The following is a 25,627-nucleotide window of genomic DNA, read 5'->3' as shown; positions in this document are numbered from 1 at the left end:
TATATTACAGGTAGACCACGATGGGTTCCAGCAACTGCTCAGCGTCTCCTAGGAAGGGCCATGGTATAAATAACGTATACTAATGTGTCCAGAGACAGGCGCCACTTGACCCCAAGTCGACCCAGGGACCTTACTCTGCTAGCTCGGCGCGTATGGACTCTGTCATCGTTTTGGTGATTTTAGCTACAAACATTAACTTTTTCGTTATTGGTGCTAGGCATGGACTTGGCGTTCACCACAAGTTGCTCCACAGTGGCTTGTCAGACCTTTTGTTCCACCAGTTATATCGTCCAGCAAGGGACTTGATTTTTCGCTTCCCAGTTACTGAGGTTTTGAAAGACTGTGTTGTTTACTACAGTGTTAGAAAGTAGATTGCCAGAATAAATTTTCTGAAGAAGTATTTAATTTCTTTGGTGTAAATTAGTTAGTCATGGAAGACACTTCAAAAAGAATTTTTTGTGTTGTTTATATTTAGCTAAACGATAAAAAGAGTTCGTATTCAGAATTATTGTGTGAATGAACATTTTTTCAGTTTAGATTCCATGTATCAATTATGTTGGACGTAATATGTGGGACCAGGTCGTACGTTAACTCCGTCGTAGTGGCAGTATCCTAAATATCAAGGATCTGTTAAAACAGTTGTTGCCCAATATTCCTCAGAAAACGATATAATGGTTTTACGACACCCTTCCCAACCTGCATGCATCCAGACCAATGGGTGTGTACTGCCATATTGATACGTGTGCTGACACTACCAAGTTATTTTTTTGAATTTGGCCCTAATATACAATCACTCAAATAACATCACATACCCTTCCAACCAGTCATTTCGTTTTCGCCACCCCTTCTGCATGCGGCACTTTTTTCGTCTGGCAGTTTACTGAAATTAAGTGTTAATTGTCTGTAAACGTCTCACATATCCTAGTATATTCATACAGCAAGTTTCGGCAGAGAAGCCTGCAGTAGTACAAGAAATCCGACGCTGCCATGTTCACGATGACAGGGATATTTCTCTGGAGGTAACAAATTACTTACATACAAGAAGGGAACAAAGAGACCGTTTGGGAGCGTCTAGAGCCTAGGTCTACTCACCGCTGAGGATCTCCTGCGCATAGTGGACCGCCTGCCTGAGTGAGCCGCCCTGAGAAACGTGCGTCAGGTAGACCGCCATCGTCAGCTGGAACAGAAACAGATCTCGAAGTCAGTGGGTGGCGGGCCTCTCGCTCTATTAGAATTATAGCTTCCACCTGTCTCTTAAATGTGCAAGGTGTGATCAATAAGTTTCCAATTGAGTTCGTTGCTGCAGCTTATACACACTACTGGCCATTAAAATTGCTACACCAAGAAGAAATGCAGATGATAAACGGGTATTCATTGACCAATGTATTATATTAGAACTGACATGTGATTACATTTTCACGCAGTTAGGGTGGATAGATCCTGAGAAATCAGTACCCAGAACAACCAACTCTGGCCGTAATAACGGCCTTGATACGCCTGGGCGTTGAATCAAACAGAGCTTGGATGGTGTGAACAGGTACAGCTGCCCATGCAGCTTCAACACGATACCACATTTCATCAAGAGTAGTGACTGGCGTATTGTGACGAGCTAGTTGCTCCGCCACCATTGACCAGACGTTTTCAATTGGTGAGAGATCTGGAGAATGTGCTGGCCAGAGCAGCAGTTGAGCATTTCCTGTATCCAGAAAGGCCTGTACAGGACCTGCAACATGCGGTCATGCATTATCCTGCTGAAATGTAGGGTTTCGCAGGGATCGAATGAAGAGTAGAGCCACTGGTCGTAACACATCTGAAATGTAATGTAACGTCCACTGTTCAAAGTGCTGTCAATGCGAACAAGAGGTGACCGAGACGTGTAGCCAATGGAACCCCATACCATCACGCCGGGTGATACGCAGGTAAGGCGATGACGAACACACGCTTCCAATGTGCGTTCACCGCGATGTCACCAAACACGGATATGACCGTCATGATGCTGTAAACAGAACCTGTATTCATCCGAGAAAATGACGTTTTGCCATTCGTGCACCCAGGTTCGTCGTTGGGTACACCATCAAAGTGGTTCAAATTACTCTGAGCACTATGGGACTTAACTGCTGAGGTCACCAGTCCCCTAGAACGTAGAACTATTTAAACCTAACTAACGTAAGGACGTCACACACATCCATGCCCGAGGCAGGAAGCGATCCTGCGACCGTAACGGTCGCGCAGTTCCAGACTGTAGCGCCTAGAACCGCTGGGCCAGGGATTACACCATCGCAGGCTCTCCTGTCAGTGATGCAGCGTCAAGGTTAACCGCAGCCGTGGTCTCCGAACTGATAGTCCATGCTGCTGCAAACGTCGTCGAACTGTTCGTGCAGATGGTTGTTGTCTTGCAAACGTCGCTGTATGTTGACTCAGAGTTCAAGACGTGGCTGCACGATCCGTTAGAGCCATGAGGATAAGATACCTGTCATCTCGACTGCTAGTGATACGAGGCCGTTGGGATCCAGCACGAAGTTCCGTATTACCCTCCTGAACGCACCGATTCCATATTCTGCTAACAGTCATTGGATCTCGACCAACGCGAGCAGCAATGTCGCGATACGATAAAGCGCAATCGCGATAGGCTACAATCCGACCTTTATCAAAGTCGGTACGCATTTCTCCTCTTTACACAAGGCATCACAACAACGTTTCACCAGGCAACGCCGGTCAACTGCTGTTTGTGTATGAGAAATCGGTTGGAAACTTTCCTCATGCCAGCGCTTTGTAGGTGTAGCCACCGGCGCCAACCTTGTGTGAATGCTCTGAAAAGCTAATCATTTCCATATGACAGCATCTTCTACCTGTCGGTTAAATTTCGCGTCTGTAACACGTCATATTCGTGGTGTAGCAATTTTAATGGCCAGTAGTGTACAGTGTAGCGCAACTGGAAAGCAAGGGATTCGTTTGACATTAGTGTCTTTGCGACATGCTTGCGGTAAATGAGGAAACGTGAACTATGAATTATTACCAAATGCTTCCAATCCGGACCACCGTGCTTTTATTCTTTTCTTGGGTGTGGAAGGACAAACTTCGAAAGATGTCCATTGGAGAATGAAGAGAGCATATGGGGCAGAATCTCTGTCGAAAATTACCGTTGTGGAATGGTGCGCCAAGGGGCAGCGTTGCCTCAAGAGAACGCACTTCCCCATATAGCAAATCTCGTAACGCATAAGTTACGCCAACTGAAGAGGGAGACAATGGAGCACCCACCCTATAGCCCTGATCTCTTCCCACGCTATTATCACTCCTTCGACTCCTCAAAAAAGGCTCTAGAGGTTCAGCGATTCCCGTCGGACGAGGATAAGCAGCAGGCAGTAGTGGATTTTTTCACGCAACAGGGCACGTGTTTTTTTATCGAGTGGGTATATTCCACCTGGGACGTCGGTAGGACGATGGCCTTAATGCTCACTGCAATTTTGCCTGACTGGCATACCGATTACGGACTCCATAACCTTGAAATGGAAAGTTTTTGATCGCTGCTTATAGGAGTTTCGATTGAAATTTGTTGTGGGACATCGTGGAATATTCCGGCTTTAGCCCCTATAGATTTATGAAGTTCCGAAAGGTTGCAGCACTATTCGTAGCTTTCAAAATGGCAGCTGTAACGAAGGTGCGTTCCAAGCACAGAGGTATCACTGAGTTTGTTTCGACGGAAAACCAAAGCATCGCATATATTCATAGACGCTTGAATAATGTCAACGGAGTCGTGACAGTGAACAAAAGTACGGTGAGTCATTGGGCGAGGTGTCTGTTATCTTTGCAACAAGGTCGTGCAAACCGGTCCAGTCTCCCGCGTGACTCCTGCGATGTTGGAGCGGGCGGACACTCTCATTCGACGTGGTCGACGGATCACAATCAAAGATCTCACTGCTCAACTCAACGTCTCTTTACTATACTGGGTGGACCACTGATAGATGGCGCTGTAATAGTCACAAACGTGTAAGTACGTGGTATCACGAAACATTTTAAAATGGACCGTTTACCAATCGCGGTAAAGGTTGATATCGTGTTGTTGTATGGCTATTGTGATCAAAATGCCCAACGTGCGTGTGCTATGTATGCTGCTCGGTATCCTAGGCGACATCATCCAAGGGTCCGGACCGTTCGCCGGATAGTTACGTTATTTAAGCAAACAGGAACTGTTGAGCCACATGTAAAACGTCAACCACGACCTGCAGCAAATGATGATGCCCAAGTAGGTGTTTTAGCTGCTGTCGCGGCTAATACGCACATCAGTAGCAGACAAATTACGCGAAAATCGGGAATCTCAAACACGTCGGTGTTGAGAATGCTGCATCATCATCGATTGCACCCGTACCATATTTATATGCACCAGGAATTGCATGGCGACGACTTTGAACGTCGTGTACATTTCTGCACTGGGCACAAGAGAAATTACGGGACGATGACAGATTTAGCGACGGAGTGTCATTCACCTACAGCGGTAACGTAAACCGGCATAAAATGTACTATTGGGCAACGGAAAATCCACGATGGCTGCGACAAGTGGAACATCAGCAATTTTGGCGGGTTAACGTGTGGTGCAGCATACTTTTCAAATGGTTCAAATGGCTCTGAGGACTATGGGATTTAACAGCTGAGGTCATCAGTCCCCTTCAACTTAGAACTACTTAAACCTAACTAACCTAAGGACATCACACACATCCATGCCCGAGGCAGGATTCCAACCGACGGCAGGAGTGGCCATGCGGTTCTAGGCGCTACAGTCTGGAACCGAGCGACCGCTACGGTCGCAGGTTCGAACCCTGCCTCGGGCATGGATGTGTGTGATGTCCTTAGGTTAGTTAGGTTTAATTAGTTCTAGGCGACTGATGACCTCAGAAGTCGCATAGTGCTCAGAGACATTTGAACCATTTGATTCGAACCTCCGACCGTAGCGGTCGTGCGGTTCCCAACTGAAGTGCCTAGAACCGCTCGGCCACCAAGGCCGGCACCATTTTATCGATGGCAATCTAAATGGTGCAATGTATGCTGATTTCCTACGTAATGTTCTACCGGTATTACTACAAGATGTTTCACTGCATGACAGAATGGCTATGTACTTCCAACATGATGGCTGTCCGGCACATAGCTATACCCCTACTTTTTTTAGAATGTCGAGTATCTTGCAACAATTTACATTGTCGAACGCTTTTTCCAGGTCGCCAAATCCTATGAAAATGTCTCGATTTTTCGTTAGTCTTGCTTCCATTATTAACCGCAACGTCAGAATTGCTTCTCTCGTGCCTTTACCGTTCCTAAACCTAAACTGACCGTCATCTAGCGCATCCTCAATTTTGTTTTCCATTCTTCTGTATATTATCTTGTAAGCAACTGGGATGCAGGAGCTGTTAAGCTGACTGTGCAATGATCCTCGCACTTGTCAGCTCTTGCCGTCTTCGGAATTGTGTGGATGATGCTTTTCCGAAAGTCAGACGTAATGTCGCCAGACTCATACATTCTACACACCAACCTGAATAGCCGTTTTGCTGCCACTTCCCCCAATGATTGTAGAAGTTCTGCTGGACCTGTCCCTTCTGCGTTATTTGATCTTAAGTCTTCCAAAGCTCTTTTAAATTTTGATTCTCATACTGGATCCCCTGTCTCTCCTAAATCGACTCCTGTTTTTTCTTCTTTCACATCAGACAAATCTTCCCCCTTATAGAGGCTTTCAATATATTCTTTCCACCTATCCGCTCTCTCCGCTGCATTTAACAGTGGAATTCCCGTTGCACTCTTAATGTTATAACCCTTGCTTTTAATGTCACCGAAGTTGTCTTGACGTTCCTGTATGCTGAGACTGTCCTTCCGACAATCATTTCTTTTTCGAAGTCTTCCCATTTTTCCTGCAGCCATTTCGTCTTAGCTTCTCTGCACTTCCTATTTATTTCATTCCTCAGTGACTTGTATTTCTGTATTCCTGATTTTCCCGGAATATTTTTGTACTTCTCCCTTTCAGCGATCAATTGAAGCATTTCTTCTGTCACCCACGGTTTATTCGTAGTTACTATCTTTGTACCCATGTTTTACTTCCCAACGTCTGTGACGGCCCTTTTTAGAGATGTCCATTCCTCTTCAACTGTAATGCCTACTGAGCTATTCCTTATTGCTGTATCTATAGCCTTAGAGAACTTCAACCGTATCTCGTCATTCCCTAGTACCTCCGTATCCCACTTCTTTGCGTATTGATTCTTCCTTCTTAATCTTCGGCCTACCTTTCATCATCACTATATTGTCATCTGAGTCTGTTTCTGCTCATGAGTACACCTTACAATCCAGTATCTGATTTCGGGATCTCTGCCTGACCATGATGCAATCTAACTGAAATCTTCGTGTAACTCCCGGCCTTTTCCAGGTAACCCCCTCTTGTGATTCTTGAACATTCGCTATTACTAGCTGAAACTCGTTACAAAACTCAATTAGTCTTTCTCGTCTCCCATTCCTTGTCCAAGCCCATATTCTCCTGTAACCTTTTCTTCTACTCCTTCCCCTACATATCCATTCCAGTCCTCCATGACTATTAGATTTTCATATCCCTTTACATACTGTAATACCCTTTCAATATCCTCATACAGTTTCTCTGTCTCTTCATCTTCAGCTTGCAACGTCGGCATTTATACCCAAACTGTCGTTGGTGTTGGTTTGCTGTCGATTCTGAAAAGAACAACCCTGTCACTGAACTGTTCACAGTAACACACTCTCTGCCCTATCTTCCTATTTATAACGAATCTTACTCCCCTTATACCATTTTCTGCTGCTGTTGATATTACCCTATACTCATCTGACCAGAAATCCTTGTCTTCTTTCTACTTCACTTCACTGAATCCTATTATATCTAGATTGAGCCTTTGCATTTCCCTTTTTAGGTTTTCTGGTTTCCCTACCACGTTCAGGCTTCTGACATTCCACGCCCCGTCTCGTAGAACGTTATCCATTAGTTGATTATTCATTCTTTTTCTCATGGTAACCTCCCCCTTGGCAGTCCTTTCCGGAGATCTGAATGGGGGACTACTCTGGAATCTTTTGCCAATGGAGGGATCATCATGACCACATGTCCTGTGGATACACGTTACGTGTCTTCTTCAATGCATTGGTTTCCATTGCTTTCTACATCCTTATGCCGTTGATCATTGCTGATTCTTGCGTCTTTAGGGACAGTTTCCTACCCCTAGGACAAGAGTGTGCCCTGAACCTCTGTCCGCTCCTCCGTCCTCTTTGACAATGCCGTTGGCAGAGAGAGGGTAACTTCTTATGCCGGAAGTCTTCGGCCGCCAACACTGATTTTTAATCAAAATTTAAGCACCGGCGGGATTCGAACTGGGGCTCGAAGATGTTTTGATTAAGAATCAAAGACGTTAGACCATGGGTGCAATGAACCTACCGATAACAACTCTAGCAGGACACCTCTGAACTGCTTCGATGTCTTCTTCTAATCAGAACTGGTGAGGATCCCAATCACTCGAGCAGGACTCATGAATGGGTCGTACTAGAATTCTGTACACCATCCCATTTACAGATGATCTACACTTTTACAAAATTCTCCCAATAAAATGAAGCCGATCATTCGCCTTCCCTGCTACCAACATGGCATGACAGTTTCATTTCATCTCGCTTTGCAACGTTACGCGTAGATATTCGGTTGATGTGATCGTGTCAAACACGACAGTACTAATGCTGTATTCGAACGTCATAGGATTGTCTTTGTTACTCTACTGCGTTAACTTACATTTTTCTACATTTGGAGCAAGATGGCATTCATCACACCAACATAGGTCCCATGTTTTCGCTAAGTTGCGACATGAATTCCTTTTTTCCCATTTAGATTCAGAAATTTTCATTAGTTAGGCGATCTACCCGTCTAATCGTCAGCATCATATATCAAGAGCTTCTGCTCTCTTCTTGTCCGTCCTGTTTACCGTCAAGTTTAATTTCCATACAAAGTAAGTGCGTTCACAAAAAAACTTCCTATTACTTAAATTTATATTAGATCTCAAATTTTTAGAAATGTTTTCTTCGTTTTGCCAGTCCGTATTTTAAATATTCTCTGTTTCCGTCCTCGTCAGTTATTTGCTGGTCAGAAAGGAGAACTCATGCATTACGTATTACTTTCAGCGTCTCATTTCATCAGCATTGGAGTGATCTCCATTACCTTGGCTTTACTTTTTCCAACGATCATCAGATGATCATTTTTAAAGACACATTATATGCCATTCAGTTGATCAATTAAATTCTTTGCCATCTCTAACAGGATAACTATGCCATCGGAAAACATAAAAGGTTTTCTTTCTTCTTTCTTGACCTTAATTTCTTATCCAAATTATTCCTTAGTTTTCTTCACTACCTGCTCAGTTTACCTACTACATAGGCTGTCCCTGGAGGAATGGTCAATATTCACGCACAGGACTGGAATGATGATTCGAAGCGAATGCATACCATAAGAGCAATGAGTACTTCTTCAACTTCTATACAGAGACACAACTCTTTTCTACTGCAAGCTCTTTGCCTTCCATGTTATGGGAGGTGGCAGTATGGACCAAAGCAAGACAAAAACCAGTAAACATGGTCTATAACACGCATACCTTAAGAGCTATGATCATTTGTGTACATTCTTTATTTTAAAGGCCCGTCTTCACAACATAATTTTTTTTCCGTTTCACTGACCGGTTTCGGCTACTGCCATCTCCAGATCATAAAATATTCCGATGTGGTATCAACGTCAAATTAAAACATGCAGGTAGATAGTAAGTAAAAAAAAAAAAACACTAACTCATTTTCAGACTTTTATGTCTTCAATTGAAAAATTGTGTATATTTGCTACTGTGAAACTGAACAAGAGAACCTCATAGCTCTAAGCTCCAAAGGTATGCACTTTGGAGCCTATGTTTACTGGACGTTTTTGCTTCTAATGATCGTTCCTATCATATCCCTAAATACTGACACGTTGTATTATACAGGGGGGTGGACAACAACTGTGTCTTACTCCCTTTCTATTTTTTTTTTTCCTTTCACGGATTTCGACTCTGAGAACTGCAGTCTTGGTCCTGTACAGTTTTTGATAAAATTTCTATCCCTGTATTTCATACCTGCTATCATCAGAGTCGTAAGGACTTCATATTTGGAGTTCCGATGTATCACCATGTGACTTCCCATGTTGGGTGTCCCAACTAGGTCGTTGCGTGGAAAAACATTCAGTGACTCTTTCTTCTTGTGAATGGAAGTAAAAGCTGCCTATTCAATGGAAAAATGCACTGCCCTTGAATGGAACAGTACAGATAAATAACATATTTGAATCTTTATTAGTCGCTGGTAAATTTATAAAAAATACCCGTTCATAATTAGAATGATCGTCAATTTACCGGATCGTCATAGTGAGACACACAGAGGTGAGCAAATAAATCACGTTTGGGTACTTGTAATTGTGACATAAAGTCATGCAAATCAATAGTACTGCACAACTGCTGTACTGGTTACTAAATAAGAGCCGTCCGGTGTGGCCGTGCGGTTCTAGGCGCACAGGCAGGAACCGCGTGACCAATACGGTCGCAAGTTCGAATCCTGCCTCGGTCATGGAAGTGTGTGACGTCCTTAGGTTAGTTAGGATTAAGTAGTTCTAAATTCTAGGGGACTGATGACCACAGATGTTAAGTCCCATAGTGCTCAGAACCATTTGAACCAATTGAACTAAATAAGAGGCCAGCAGGTGACTGTATTTGACACGATTCGGGTGGAATACGTCATCAGATTGTCATTGTCATGAATATCTTAGAGATTAGACGTATAAAGATAGTATATAACAAATAAAGCTATCATGACAGTCATTGGTTTATCAACTGGTGGCTGCTTATTTAGTGACCTATACAGAAACTGTGCAGTACTCCAATTAACGTCTGGGAAAGCAAAGAATCGTAGAGTCGTCGAAACCACAATGCAAAAATAAAAACAGCTTTCATCAAGAGCAAATTACTTTGTATGCAAAAATATGTTTTTATGTTTCATCGTGATTTTCAGTACGTGATGTTATGCAGGAATTGTTATCTCTGAATTCGCATACACAGACACGTACAGAGGCACATATTTTACGGAATTATATATTGTTTTTTTTTCTTCTCTCAGAGCATATTTCGCTGTTACATTCTTTTGCTTTCTTCTTTTTCGGTTGCGTGTTTCGTGCGGAATGAATGATGAGCGAGTGGCGCGAACCCCGTGAGAGTTCTGCGCTGGTACGTTTTTTTATTATTATTTTCATTAATTTGTTTTGCATTGGTTTTTGGTTGTGCGCGCTTCGTGTATCCAGCAAAAGTCAGCTAGGTGCAGCTAAAGCACCCACTGGTTTTTGCGTAGACTCCATATTGTGCTCCGTTTACGACGATTAAACACTGACCACGAACAATGACCACCAAGACACAGTATAATATTTAATTGTTGCCGGTGGCTCTATTTGACCGAAACAATTGGTTACCAGAGTATTCCGCTTCAAAAGGAAACAAGTACTTAAGGCCAGGATCTCATTCAAAATCGTCATAAATTTCATTTTTTATGTTTATTGCATGCGCCTGGAATGTTGGGGCGAAAAGGTTTTTTAGTCCGTGCTATACAAAAGTTGCTACTGCCCGTTGTTCGAAGCAGTGTCACGGCCTCCGTGGGGCGCTCTCAACCGGAGACACCCGGCTCAAGTGGAAAACTGGTCGTGCCGTGACGCACGTCCACAAAATGATTTATACTGCAGTATGCACGCAAACACATTCGCCAGAAAAATCTGACGAACAACGTATGCAGGGTGCCGAACGCAGCATATCGAGGTCAGCCGGATCTGCTTTTCGCGCTAACAAGAAACAGGGAATTGCTCTCCACGAACAATTCAAGTTAGAGAAAGGGTCCCGGGACTGCAGAATAAACGTAAGTAAAGAAAACCCTTTTTTTGGTCAAATTTTGGCCAAATGTTGGTCAAAGTTGGTCAAATAGTAGTTTTTGGTCCACCATATTGGTTTGCCATTTTGAATTTTGAAAATATAATTTCAGATTTGTGTTCAGCAACAAGTAGTTTTCATGCAAATTAAACTAATAACACATATATAAATGTTTTCCTAAACTTTAAAAAGTTTTTCTCGAGAAACGATTTTTCAACACTGCGAGAAACATTAAATGAAAACAGTTCGAACCTATTAGCTTCTACCTTTGACTTCCAAAAAGTAAACACTTTTTTGGGGAGCTTATACCTTTAATAAGTGCAAGTTGTTGATATTAAGTATTTTTCTAAGGCCAGGGCAGCAGTCGAACATATTCTGTATCCACAAAGGCCCTTACAGGACCTGCAACATGCGGTCGTGCATTATCCTGCTGAAATGTAGGGTTTCGCAGGAATCGAATGAGGGGTAGAGCCACGGGTGGTAACACATCTGAAAGGTAACGTCCACTGTCCAAAGTGCCGTCAATGCGAACAAGAGGTGACCGAGACGTGTAACCCGTGGCACCCCATACCATCACGCAGGGTGATACGCCAGTATGGCGATGACGAATACACGCTTCCGCTGTGCGTTCACCGCGATCTCGCCAAACACGGATGCGACCATCATGATGCTGTAAACACAACCTGTATTCATTCGAAAAAATGACGTTTTGCCATTCGTGCACCCAGGTTTGTCGTTGAGTACACCATCGCAGGCGCTCCTGTCTGTGATGCAGCGTCAAGTCATGGTCTCCGAGCTGATAGTACGTGCTGCTGCACTCGTCGTCGAACTGTTCGTGCACATGGTTGTTGTCTTGCAAACGTCCCCATCTGTTGACGCAGGGATCGAGACGTGGCTGCACGATCCGCTACAGCCATGCGGGTAAGATGCCTGTCATCTATACTGCTAGTGATACGAAGCCATTGGGATCTAGCACGGCGCTCCGTATTACCCTCCTGAAACCACCGATTCCATACTCTGCTAACAGTAATTGAATCTCGACCAACGCGAGCAGCAATGTCGCGATACGATAAACCGCAATCGCGATAGGCTACAATCCGACCTTTATCAAAGTCGGAAACGTGATGATACGCATTTCTCCTCCTTAAACGAGGCATCACAACAACGTTCCACCAGGCAACGCCGGTCAACTGCTGTTTGTGTATGAGAAATCGGCTGAAAGCTTTCCTCATGTCAGCACGTTGTTGGTGTCGCCATGGCACCAACCTTGTGTGAATGCTCTGCAAAGCTAATCATTTGCATATCACAGCCTCTTCTTCCTGTCGGTTAAATTTCGCGTCTGTTACACGTCATCTTCGTGTTGTAGCAATTTTAATGGCCAGTAGTGTAAGTAAGTGCGGGCTGCACGTGGGACAGGACGTAACGGAAGTGTGTGTAACAACTGCGGCTGCGGCCGTCGGTGTCCTGTGACTCATGTGGAAATTTGGAGTGATTACTGTGGAGACATTGGGTCACTGCCTCTCGGAGGTGAACGAGGCCCACGTAGCATGGACATGTTGGTACGCTGCTTTTCATGGGACGTGGTAGATGGGAGCAGTTACCTGTTCTGTAATACGGATGGGCCGAGTCAGGGAACTGTTATGTGGGAGGCTACCTGAGTAATTACGCATGGAAGGGAATTTGGTGCTCTGAACTGGCATTATTCATTGCTTGTTCTCACTTGTTTTACCAGACTCATGGACGATTTAGCTTGTCTTCACTTTGTAGCCCCCTAAGCATTATAGAACTCATGTAACGTAACAGATGTGGTTCAAGTGGCTCTGAGCACTATGGGACTTAACTTCTGAGGTCATCAGTCCCCTAGAACTTAGAACTACTTAAACCTAACTAACCTAAGGACATCACAAACATCCATGCCCGAGGCAGGATCCGAACCTGCGACCGTAGCGATCGCGTGTTTCCAGACTGAAGCGCCTAGAACTGCTCGGCCACTTCGACAGGCCGGAACAGACGTTATTGGTCATTGTTTGCGTATCGGGTTAGTGCGTATGCTGTGGTGCGACTCTAAAGTCCATAGTACGGTGATGTGGAGACTGGACTACGACGTATTTTTGGTATCAAATCATTTTCACGTGGAGTACTAACAGTGTCATCGGAGCTCGCGTGATTTTTCTGTATCTTTCTGGGCATCAGGAACTGTATCGTTTAATGCCTCCGTTTCAGATGAATCATACGTATGGTAACCTGTTATCTGTGTGGACAGTAAACAGAAATGCTCGAACAAGTAACGGCGGTTAGATGAGTGGAAATGTACCACGCTGATGACAAAACATGCATGTGTAAGAGCCACTTTCCCGATGTTTACTAGTTATATAAATGTTTGTTTTGTATCTTGATGATGCTTATGTCCTATATTAATGTGCTTGAAATTTATTAATTAATAAATTAGATTGTAATTTTAGATTCTAGTAATACTATTGTTGGCTTCAAATTTTAGTAATGCTCTTACTGATATTAAGTGAAAATCTTCAAATAAGAGTGCAGGGGCCCTCTGTAGAAAATTATGATATAGAGGTGTGGATATATAACGACGGAGTTATATACGTCCCGTTAGTATTACAGGTTTGTTATTATCACTGCAAAATATCGGATAACTTGTATGACTGGAAATAAGTGTTAAGGAAACCGTGTGCTCTTGCTTTCGAATTTAAGAGACAATGAAGCACAATGAAATTTCTTCATTCTGTAACGGCTTATTGCTCGTAAGATGTTCCTGCTCCGGAACCTAATCGTCTTATCTTTTCTGTGAAGATTTTCTCATGAAGATTTTGGTAACGTACTAGATAAATGTGATATTAATGTTTTAATAAATGTCACCCTGTACTCATTTTCCGAGTTTAATTTGAGTAGTTAAAGGCCCACGGCACAGGTGGTGGCACAAGACTCCGAGTCAATGACATATATTTAATTCAATACTTCTCCACAGTGTCCCATGAGTTGATGGCATTTGACATTGTGGATGGTGATTAGTCTGTCGAATGGGGACGCTGAGCCCGTCGCTACCCTTGGTGCTATATAAAAGGATTGGGATTTCACCCTCTCCCTTCGCCTGAAAGTCGTGGTTTAGTGGCTAGCGTTGCTGCCTCTGGATCATGGGGTCCCGCGTTCGATTTCCGGCCGGGTTGGGGATTTTCTCTGCCCGGGAACTGAATGTTTGTATTGTCCTTATCATTTCATCATCTTCATCATTTGTGACAGCGTGTAGATTGTATTGTGAAAAAAATGGACTGTGGAGGAATTGCGACTTTGTACGGGCGCTGATGACCGCCCAGTTGAGCGCCCCACAAACCAAACATTATCATCAGCCCTCTCCCTTCTGTCATCGTCATCATCATCATCATCCAACACTAAACACACACATCCATTACACTCAACCACACTCAAGTGGCTCTGAGCACTATGGGACTTAACATCTGAGGTCATCAGTCCCCTAGCACTACTTAAACCTAACTAACACACCGGCCGGCCCAACCACACTCAACAAATACATAAAAGACACAACTTGCATACATCCCCAAGGGCGCTCTCACCTGTGGGGAAGGGGTTGGGGGGGGGGGGGGAGGGGCACCCTCCCCTCCCCCCTCTCCTCCAGCTCTTTATTTTTTCGAGAAAAGATTGAAAATTTGGCATTACGCGGGTGTGTAACATGACCTTCTTAATGGCTGCTTACTAGTCGTCATGCGTCTCCCAAAATATTAAAAAAATACTCCATGCCCCATATTTCCCCCTCCTTAGTAGAAACTATCATATGGACGCTCATGTACATCCCCGAGAAAGAAACCCCTTTCGGAATAGAGCGAATAAAATTGTAATTTCAAATTTGTTGAGGATTAGGTGGTCACATGTTGACATATACGGCATATTCTGTCAGTCACCTTGCGGACGCACGCCAGGGAGGCCGTACTTGATACTTCCTGTTCTGGTGTGATTTGAAAATTTGTGCAGCTATCGATCCCTGTTTGTGAGTTTTCGACACATGCTGTGGTACAGGCTCTCATCATTCCTCGTAGCCAGGACATCTACAAAGGGTATCAGTTGAACTTTCTGTACCTTTACAGTAGACGCTGTTAACAAGGGCTGAACCACAGCGGTAATAACTAGGAAACGATCTCAGAAGTCAAATGGCTCTTAGCACTATGGGACTTAACTTCTGAGGTCATCAGTCCCCTAGAACTTAGAATTACTTAAACCTAACTAACCTAAGGTCATCACACACACCATGCCCAAGGCAGGATTCGAACCTGCGACCGTAGTGATCGCGCAATTCCAGATTGTAGCGCCTAGAACTGCTCGGCCACTTCGGCCGGCAACTCAGAAGTCGACGGGACAATTACACACACAGGAGTTGGACAAAAATACGGAGACACTGCGAGAAAGGCATGCTAGAACATAAATCCAGATGCTAGCCAAGCCTGCAAGTTGCACTGTTGTACACTCCTGGAAATTGAAATAAGAACACCGTGAATTCATTGTCACAGGAAGGGGAAACTTTATTGACACATTCCTGGGGTCAGATACATCACATGATCACACTGACAGAACCACAGGCACATAGACACAGGCAACAGAGCATGCACAATGTCGGCACTAGTACAGTGTATATCCACCTTTCGCAGCAATGCAGGCTGCTATTCTCCCATGGAGACGATCGTAGAGATGCTGGATGTAGTCCTGTAGAACGGCTTGCCATGCCATTTCCACCTGGCGCCTCAGTTGGAACAGCGTTCGTGCTGGACGTGCAGACCGCGTGAGACGACGCTTCATCCAGTCCCAAACATGCTCAATGGGGGACAGATCCGGAGATCTTGCTGGCCAGGGTAGTTGACTTACACCTTCTAGAGCACGTTGGGTGGCACGGGATACATGCGGACGTGCATTGTCCTGTTGGAACACCAAGTTCCCTTGCCGGTCTAGGAATGGTAGAACGATGGGTTCGATGACGGTTTGGATGTACCGTGCACTATTCAGTGTCCCCTGGACGATCACCAGAGGTGTACGGCCAGTGTAGGAGATCGCTCCCCACACCATGATGCCGGGTGTTGGCCCTGTGTGCCTCGGTCGTATGCACTCCTGATTGTGGTGCTCACCTGCACGGCGCCAAACACGCATACGACCATCATTGGCACCAAGGCAGAAGCGACTCTCATCGCTGAAGACGACACGTCTCCATTCGTCCCTCCATTCACGCCTGTCGCGGCACCACTGGAGGCGGGCTGCACGATGTTGGGGCGTGAGCGGAAGACGGCCTAACAGTGTGCGGGACCGTAGCCCAGCTTCGTGGAGACGGTTGCGAATGGTTCTCGCCGATACCCCAGGAGCAACAGTGTCCCTAATTTGCTGGGAAGTGGCGGTGCGGTCCCCTACGGCACTGCGTAGTATCCTACGGTCTTGGCGTGCATCCGTGCGTCGCTGCGGTCCGATCCCAGGTCGACGGGCACGTGCACCTTCCGCCGACCACTGGCGACAACATCGATGTACTGTGGAGACCTCACGCCCCACGTGTTGAGCAATTCGGCGGTACGTCCATCCGGCCTCCCGCATGCCCACTATACGCCCTCGCTCAAAGTCCGTCAACTGCACATACGGTTCACGTCCACGCTGTCGCGGCATGCTACCAGTGTTAAAGACTGCGATGGAGCTCCGTATGCCACGGCAAACTGGCTGACACTGACGGCGGCGGTGCACAAATGCTGCGCAGCTAGCGCCATTCGACGGCCAACACCGCGGTTCCTGGTGTGTCCGCTGTGCCGTGCGTGTGATCATTGCTTGTACAGCCCTCTCGCAGTGTCCGGAGCAAGTATGGTGGGTCTGACACACCGGTGTCAATGTGTTCTTTTTTCCATTTCCAGGAGTGTATTATACCATGAGCGACACCTATCGTGACCAGGGCAGTGTTCTGTGTAGCTGGGAGTTCATTATGTCGTAGCTAAGTGAATCCGAACGTGGGCAAATTGTTGTGTTCGTATGTTGTGTGCTTCCATAATTAAGTGAACCGAAGAGTTTGGTGTTTCAAGAGGCACCGTATCGAAGATTTATGCTTCATGTATCGAGAAAGTAGGAAAACATCGTCTGCTAAGTCACAACGCGGACGAAAGTGTGAATTGAGTGATAGTGACAGACAAACAGTAAAGAGAATTGTGACTAAAAATAAGATGGAACAGCTGCAAAAATCACTTCAGAACTCAGTGCCGCACTAGCGGACTCTGTCAGCACCAAAACATCTCGGAGGGAGCTGCATAATAGCAGGGCGAGCTGGAAACCACACAACCGTAAGAGGAGAACTTAGTACCGTAGACATGAAACCTGGACTACGGAGCAATGGAAAAAAGTAATTCTTTCGAATGAGTTTAGTTTCACACAGTTTACAATGTCCCGAGAGTAAGGTGTAGCGGTGGTTCCGTGATGATCTGAAAGGCAATATTGTGGTATTCCACGGACCCCATCTATGCGCGCCGACTACGTAGGTGCGGCGGGGCTCAAGCACCCACATACATAATCTTGTACGTGTGCTTCACCCACAGAATTTTTAGTTTGACAAAAACAAAATAAAATAAATACACTACTGGCCATTAAAATTGCTACACCAAAATAAATGCAAATGATAAACGGGTATTCATTGGACAAATACATTATACGAGAACTGACATGTGATTACTTTTTCACGCAATTTGGATGCATAGATTCTGAGAAATCAGTACCCAGAACAACCCCCTCTGGCCGTAATAACGGCCTTGATACGCCTGGGCATTGAGTCAAACAGAGTTTGGATAGCGTGTACAGGTACAGCTACCCAAGCAGCTTCAACACGATACCACAGTTCATCAAGAGTAGTGATTGGTGTATTGTGACGAGCCAATTGCTCGGCCACCACTGACCAGACGTTTTCAATTGGTGAGAGATCTGGAGAATGTGCTGCCCAGGGCGGCAGTCGAACATTTTCTGTATCCACAAAGGCCCGTACAGGACCTGCAATTTACGGTCGTGCATTATCTTGCTGAAATGTAGTGTTTCTCAGGGATCGAATGAAGGGTGGAGCCACGGGTGGTAACACATCTGAAATGTAGCGTCCACTGTTCAATGTGCCGTCAATGAGAACAAGAGGTTGTAAGAGGTCCGTAATTAAAGAATTTGTTGCTAGCGCACTCGAGCTGATGTAATTTTGATGTATTGCTCACGCGATGCCTGCGATATGTAAGCCAGAAGAGCATCTGAGACCAAAGAGCAGTATTGACTGCAGTAAGAACTGCGTAGCAGTAGGAGTAAGTAGTTGCTAGCGAGCAGTCTGGTGTATCGTGTTGGCTGGGCCGGTCGTGTGCAGCGATGGCGGAGCCTGAGCGTTGTAGGATAAGGTAAAAGCAGCCTCGCGCATATGTAGTATTGTTACATCAAGTCCCATGTAAATGTTTAAAAAAATCTGTTAATAATAATCTCTCTCATAAAAAGTAACTTTTGACATTCATCTCAATTTAAAGAATTCACTAATTTCTCCAATCTTTGGCCATCCCGATTACTGAAAAGAAAAATCAGTTCTTCCCTTTTATATAAGACAAATCTATCGGCCAGCATTGCACTTAGCTGCGCCAGGGAAAATTTCTTATAGCAGCAGATATATACGCGTTACCCGGCGATCTAATTAAGGTAAGATTTTTCAGTTTATTCAGAATGATGTATCAGGGCCATGACGCAGCATTGCTGACGTCCAAAATTTACCAGATTAACTTGACTGTCAATTATTGAAAGGTTATAGGTTTGTCACATTGTATTATATTTTCACTGTTGGGTAGTTACGCTAAATGAGAGTATTATTCATATTATTTTATTTTGTTGGGAGGTCATATTATTTTATTTTGTGGGGAGGTTACACTTGTCGACAACCGGGCAGGATCGTATTTTTGTGAATTTCTGAGAAGTGGTCAGCTATATATCTGCTCTTATTTACTTAATATTAAAAGTAGTTTGCATCTGGCGCAACGTATTTACTAATTTGTCACTTTTTCTTTCACAGATCATCGGCAATTTATTGCTCTTTGTTGTAACTGTATTATTTCCATTTTTGCTTTGTCTTTGTTTGATTTTGTGCTTAACTTTGAGTTGTGAAAATGCCGCGAAAAACTGCTAACAGTACATCGCGAGTCGTAATGAGTGAAAAAGCCGACTTTAATAATTTGACTGATAATACTAGCGACACTCAGTGTCTTGATGATAATCCTCCAGTTACAGACAATCAGTGCGTACCGATCACTAGTAATGATTTTAATGCTAATGATGAGCAAAGAAATTCAATTGTGTCCTCTGTTAATTTAACGACAATTGATGACGCGGCACTTTGTTACAATGAGAAATTTGAAAAACAGAACAGCCAAATTGACGAACGTTTTAAATTGACAGAAATGAAAAATATTTCAGCCTCTAACACGACACAGCATACGCCACATTCCGAACATTTGCCACACTCACACAGCCAGTATAATTTAGGTAATTTACAGAGAGTACATGACTTGGATTCCGAACAGACAGAGACAAACAGATTATCATACAGTCCTGAACCTCTTGAGACATTCAGAGACGAAAATTTTGATTACAGCACTTTCTGTACGTTAGGAAATTTAAGGTATTTAAAAATGACAGAATAAAAATGCATCCTTTGGATTGGATACAACAATTTGCTTTTGAATTTTCACCGGCATTGCCTGTAATGCAGAAGCTAAAAATTATTTGCAGCGCGTAAGTGACCTCAGGGATTCATTACACTTCGATGAATAGCGTGCACAGGGCCCCGAGACGTAGTAGTGCTATTTCATCTTTAGTTTTCTGCACTGCTGCCTTCTCTTTTACTATCCTTTATAGCTATCGAAAAAACTCTTCAATTATCGATCTATCTAGTGCTATGAATGAGTAAAGAAAACCTGATACGACAAGTTTTACCTGAAAGTGACAGTTATCTTTAGACACTCCCGAAACGACAAGAACTACCAGCGTAATTTTTATAACAGACAACATTTTAATCATCAGTATATGCAAAATTATCAGCAATCGCAAACACATTTTGGGAACAATAGAGGGTTTTCACCGCAACAGCATCAAAAGCAGCCGGTTGGCATACCTAACCAACAATGTAGTCTGCAAGGTCAACCAAGCTTTAATGTTTCGGCGCCTACACGTATAGCGTCGGCTCCACCAAATAGTAACGCACAGCAACAAGGAATTCACTACGTACAGAAAACACACCATTTCAACTCATATCGCAATGCGCCGTATAGCAACGATTATTATGACAGACGTAAAAGTAATGAGCACAGTTTTCAGCGTAACAGTAGGTCTTACCAGCAGCAGAATCATCCGCAACAACAGTTTATCATGAATGAACCAGACAGTAGATATTATCCTCAGGGAGAAATAACAGAACAGTACAAATAGTGAAAATGCCACAGCATCCTTCCGCAAATTACAGCACGTCAGATAGAATTTGACTAGATACAGCACAGGTTGAACCTTCCAGCGATGTAAGCAATACTTTTGATACACAGACTCTTGTTCAAGAGAATGTTATTACTTTTGACGACATCCGAGACATTCTTTTGCATGAAAAACCAGTTATTGAAAAAACCATTTCCCACCCTGTCATTGAAGTAAAGATTGGATCATCCACATTTTCGGCAGTAATCGACTCTGGATCACCTATGTCAGTTATAAATGAGGAAACTTTCAACGAATTTAACGAAGAGAATACTTATCCTACGTTACCATTAGGTAAAGCTAAAGTAAAAGGAGCAGTATCTGGTAAAGTAGTAGATGTAAAATTACAGGCACACTTATCATTTTGTATTGCAAGTCATACGTTCCACTCAAAATTTTGGATTGTTCCCTTATTGACAACAGACGTTATTTACGTACGAATTTTTTGGTACAACACGACGCAGTTATTGACTTTCAAAATTCCTATTTAATGTTAAAGGATGAAAATGTACAACTGGCATTAGAATTTCAGCACTCTTTATCTGCAGACGAACAAACAATTAATCGGACAGAGGTCATTTCTGCATCACGTAACATAGACTGTCATTCCACATTGTTCACAGATACGTTCGTACACAACTATAATACACCAGACGAAGCTGACTATGACGTTATACAAATGATTTCGGATAACGTTGAACAGAGCAGTGCAAATACAGACGACGAACGTACGCAGCTACGCAAAATTCTTTTGCAGCAAGCTCCAGTTTTTGACAACATCCCTGGTACTATGTCCGGTTTCATGTATGAATTTCAAGTTAAACAGCACGACACATTTAAAGCCAAACATTATCCCATTCCGTATATTCACAGAGAACAGGTTAAGAAAGAATTGCAAGCTATGCTTGACCAAGGCATTATTGAACCAGCAGTTAGTCCGTACATAAACCCGCTCCATATTGTTAAGAAAAAGAATGGATCACTTCGCCTCGTACTTGATTCGCGTCACATCAATGACATTATTATTAATGAAACAGATCGCCCACAAACACTAGAAGAACTTCTACAGAAATTTCATGGTACTGTTATTTATTCCACATTTGATTTTAAATCGGGATTTTGGCAAATTCAGCTCCACCCGAACTGCAGAAAGTACACAGCATTTCTCTGTTTTGGTGACTGCTATCAATTTTGTAAATTACCGTTCGGTTTAACAATTTCTTCAGCAGCGTTTATTCGCGGTTTGAATACTATACTTCCGACAGAATCACAACGTATGTAGACGACATTCTTATTGCAGAAGCTAACTGGTCTGAACACAATTTGATTCTGGAACAACTGTTGCAAACTTTTCGTGCACGAGGACTGACAGTTACTCTTAGCAAATCTCACTTTGGCAAAACTTCTATAAAATTTCTTGGACATGTCATTTCAGCAGAAGGCATAGCGCCTGACCCGGAAAAACTTCAAGCTTTACGTGACATTATTGTTCCAACGACGAAGAAACAACTACGCAGTTTTCTGGGGTTAATTAACTTTTTCCGTAAATTTATTCATGACTCTGCTTTAGACACCCCTAGATTATGCCAACTGACGGGTAAAAACACTATTTGGTCCTGGGATAGCCAAGCGCAGTCTGAAACAAGCTTTGTTGAACGCACCACTTTTATCACACCCAGATCTCACTATAAATTTTTCCATTGCCACTGACAGTTGTAACACAGCTTTAGGCGTACACATTTTTCAGGAAATTGAAGAAGACGGTAATACAGTAATTAAAACCATCGCTTTTGCAAGTCGCATTCTGTCACCTGCTGAACGCAATTACTCTGTTACAGAACTTGAAACATTATGTGTTGTATGGGCATTTACTCGATTTAGGCATTTTTTTTATGGAAGACATACTACCGTTTACACAGACCATAGAGCTATCCAGTTTTTACTTTCCGCTAAATTTACACATGACAGATTAAGCAGATGGAAACTTTATTTACAGGAATTTAATTTTACAATTTTTCACATTCCCGGTACACAAAATATTGTAGCAGACGCGCTATCCCGTTCTCTCTGCAACAATCAGCAAGACATCGCAACCGACTTCTGCCAAGCAAATTCTAGCGTCATGTATATTCAACATGTCGCATTTGAAAATTTCATTTCATCGTCATTACGAGACATAGCACAAGAGCAGAGTAAAGACAACGTGTGGAAAGAAATTAAACACCTTTGGCAAGATAAGAATAACGTTACCATTAGAAACCATTACATGGTACGCAATAACATTCTGTTCCGCCGCTCTCACCCTGACGGCAACAACTGGTTATTATGTATTCCTGACGAGCTTGTTAACAAATTAATTTGGTATACTTATTTAAGTTACGCACATTATGGAGCCAGAAAATGTTTTCTTATACTGAGACAGAACTGTTATTTTGCCAACATGGAGAAACGTATTCGACGAGTTTTAGCGTCATGTAAAATCTGCCAGAAAGCTAAATCAGACACGACTTCACATATTCCTCCGTTACATCCCATTGTACCTGTTAAATTGAGACATGCCCGCTGTAGACATTTTTGGACCGATTCCCAGAACTAATAGAGGTTTTTGCTACATCTTTTGTCGCTGTTGAACTCACTTCGAAATTTGTTACCTTCACTCCGTTGCGCAAAGCTACTGCTAAATCTATTTCGAATGCATTTGTAAAACATTTTTTATTTCATGTAGGGCATGTATTGAAAGTAATTTCCGACAATGGACCACAATTTCGATCTGCGATATGAACACGTTTGTTACGAGCTAGAAACATTTCTCCGATCTATATATCAAAGTATCACGCTTCTTCGAACCCTTGTGAACGATTGATGAAAGAAATTGGTAAACTGTATAGAATGTACTGCCATAAAAGACATATTATTGGGATACACACATACTCTGATTCCAGGATGTAATTAACTCCATACCAAATGAATCCACTATGCTATCTCCGACTGTTATATTGAAAAATGTTGAACCACCTAACAAAATTAAAGAATTAGCACCCTTTCCTACATCTCGTCGACTACGCCACCATGAAATAATTGAGATTGCGCTCAACAACATCAAACGTGCCGCAGAGCGCCGGAGAAGACAGCAAAAACAGGTTTGTACACGCCGTGACTCACATTGGACAGAAGATACTAGTACGCACACACTATTTATCCAACAGAGGAAAGAGTAGATGCAGTAAATTTGAACTTCTATAAGCAGGTCCATACAGAATTCGCAGCATTCCTCATCCCAATGTGGTACATGTTGAAACTTTGAGAACCAGAAAAAGCAAAGGCAATCACCATGTCTCCAATATTAAACCCTTTATTGAATGAACATACTTTATGATTTATCACATTGTAATGCCTTTTCCGGTTATTGATATGAACACTTACTGATGATTATCATATTTTCTCGTGGCAAGTGCCCGGCAAGGTAAGGTTAGCAGGTCGCTTTTCTTGTCGTTATATATCAGACCGTGCACATTTTCGATTTTTTGTGTATGTATGATTGTTTTCCTATCGAAAGTGGAATTTTTGTTTTGTATGCACTATGAAATGTTTAAGATGTAACAAACACCAGTCGACATTGACATTTTGCATTATGATATCTCAACATCTTGACTATTTTACATTTTTTGCTACTACATTATGATACTGTGTGTACATTTTTTGCACTTGAAAACTGTCTATGTTTTTGACCTAATATGTTTTCTGTCATGCTATGCTGTATGCTTAATTATATTACTAGAAACAAGTTTTTATGTAATGGGTATATGAATTAAATGCAAGATATTAATCCATATTCATCATTTTTCAGAAAGCAATACCTTGTAAAAGAAATGAATTAAACAACCACAGTGGTTTACTATGAAATGGAAATTTTACCATCAGAATGAAGGAAAGAAAATGCAATATATTGTCATGAAGATTAAAGGAATCAGAATTAACAAGCATTAACTAGAATATACTGTACACATCGTATGATAGCAGTCTTGACTAATTATTTTTCTTTCAGAATATAAGGTAATTGATGCAGACTGTCAGACAGAACTAGAGATGTTAATTTTAGTGATGAAATATGCTAGAAGTAAGAAACTCTATACTATATGAAGCAATGAATGATAAGTAATAGTTGTATGAAGTAAATGGTAATATGAATATGCATAATAAAGTGTCTATTTTTTGAAGATGATAATAAATGATGATGAATAGTTATATGAAGAATATGCTTATGCGAATAATGAAGTTTTTCTTTGCAGGTGATTATAGTGATGAAGTTATGGTAATATGAATAATGAAGTTTTTCTTTGCAGATGATGATAATATTTACTGTTACTTAAGAAATGCTATGTAGTTATTTAAGTATTTGTGGCAGTTCCTTTTGACAGTATGTCTTATGTCGCATAGTATAATGACTGAATGTATTGGAAAAGACAGCTAGAGTACATACATATTAAGTACACGTTTCATTACCTGTTAATTCAAAGTTCACTATTTTTCAGCATAATATGCGTTTCTTCTTTCAGCTCAATAATCCTTTTTGTATTTTTTCCAGGAGAAGCTTTTCGTGACATAATATGCTATAAGTAGTTAGTTATTGTAACTGTTCTAGTACTTGCATTTTGTTATCCAGTTGTGTCTATCATTTATGAATGTGATCACATATACTGTACTTGTTTCATAACATTGCTACAGCTGACTCATGACGTTAATAATCCTTATTTCCAGCAATAAGTCAAAATCAAATATTTTCATGCCCCAGCAATTAATTATCGATCCCAGTGATGCATTGCCAAAAAAAAAAAAATATTACAAGTCCCAACTATTACCAGTATACAACTAAATAATGCTACCAGATATATTTTTAGTCCTAAAGATAATGCAAATTTTCTGTGTATTGATTCCATTATGTCTATGTATTGGAATACCGACCTTGAGTAATAGTTCCAATGTCTTACATTTTAAATATGCTTTATGTCACTTGCATGATATCATATATAAACACCAGTAGCTTGATGCTACACTCAATAACTCCAGTTTAAATGATGACTTGTGAATAACACTGAATAATGTTTTGTAACACTATATGAATACTTTGTAATTGGCCAATGAGTGCCAATACACTA

At 42.5% G+C, this 25,627-nt stretch overlaps 1 protein-coding gene across 2 annotated transcripts in view; it reads right to left on the bottom strand.

Annotated features, from left to right (window-relative positions):
- Positions 1-25,627, bottom strand: part of LOC126282056 (lipase 3-like) — a 196,908-nt gene that overhangs the window by 27,702 nt on the left and 143,579 nt on the right. For both annotated transcript variants that reach the window (XM_049981493.1, XM_049981494.1), the window contains one exon: positions 1,093-1,177. In XM_049981493.1, the coding sequence (XP_049837450.1) occupies positions 1,093-1,177 (85 nt within the window). The remainder of the gene's footprint in view (positions 1-1,092; positions 1,178-25,627) is intronic.

The sequence above is a fragment of the Schistocerca gregaria genome, chromosome 7 (genome assembly GCF_023897955.1).
Source record: "Schistocerca gregaria isolate iqSchGreg1 chromosome 7, iqSchGreg1.2, whole genome shotgun sequence".
Lineage (NCBI taxonomy): Eukaryota > Metazoa > Arthropoda > Insecta > Orthoptera > Acrididae > Schistocerca > Schistocerca gregaria.
The sequence above is the reverse complement of the archived record's forward strand: the minus strand, read 5'-3'. Positions and strand labels throughout refer to the sequence as shown.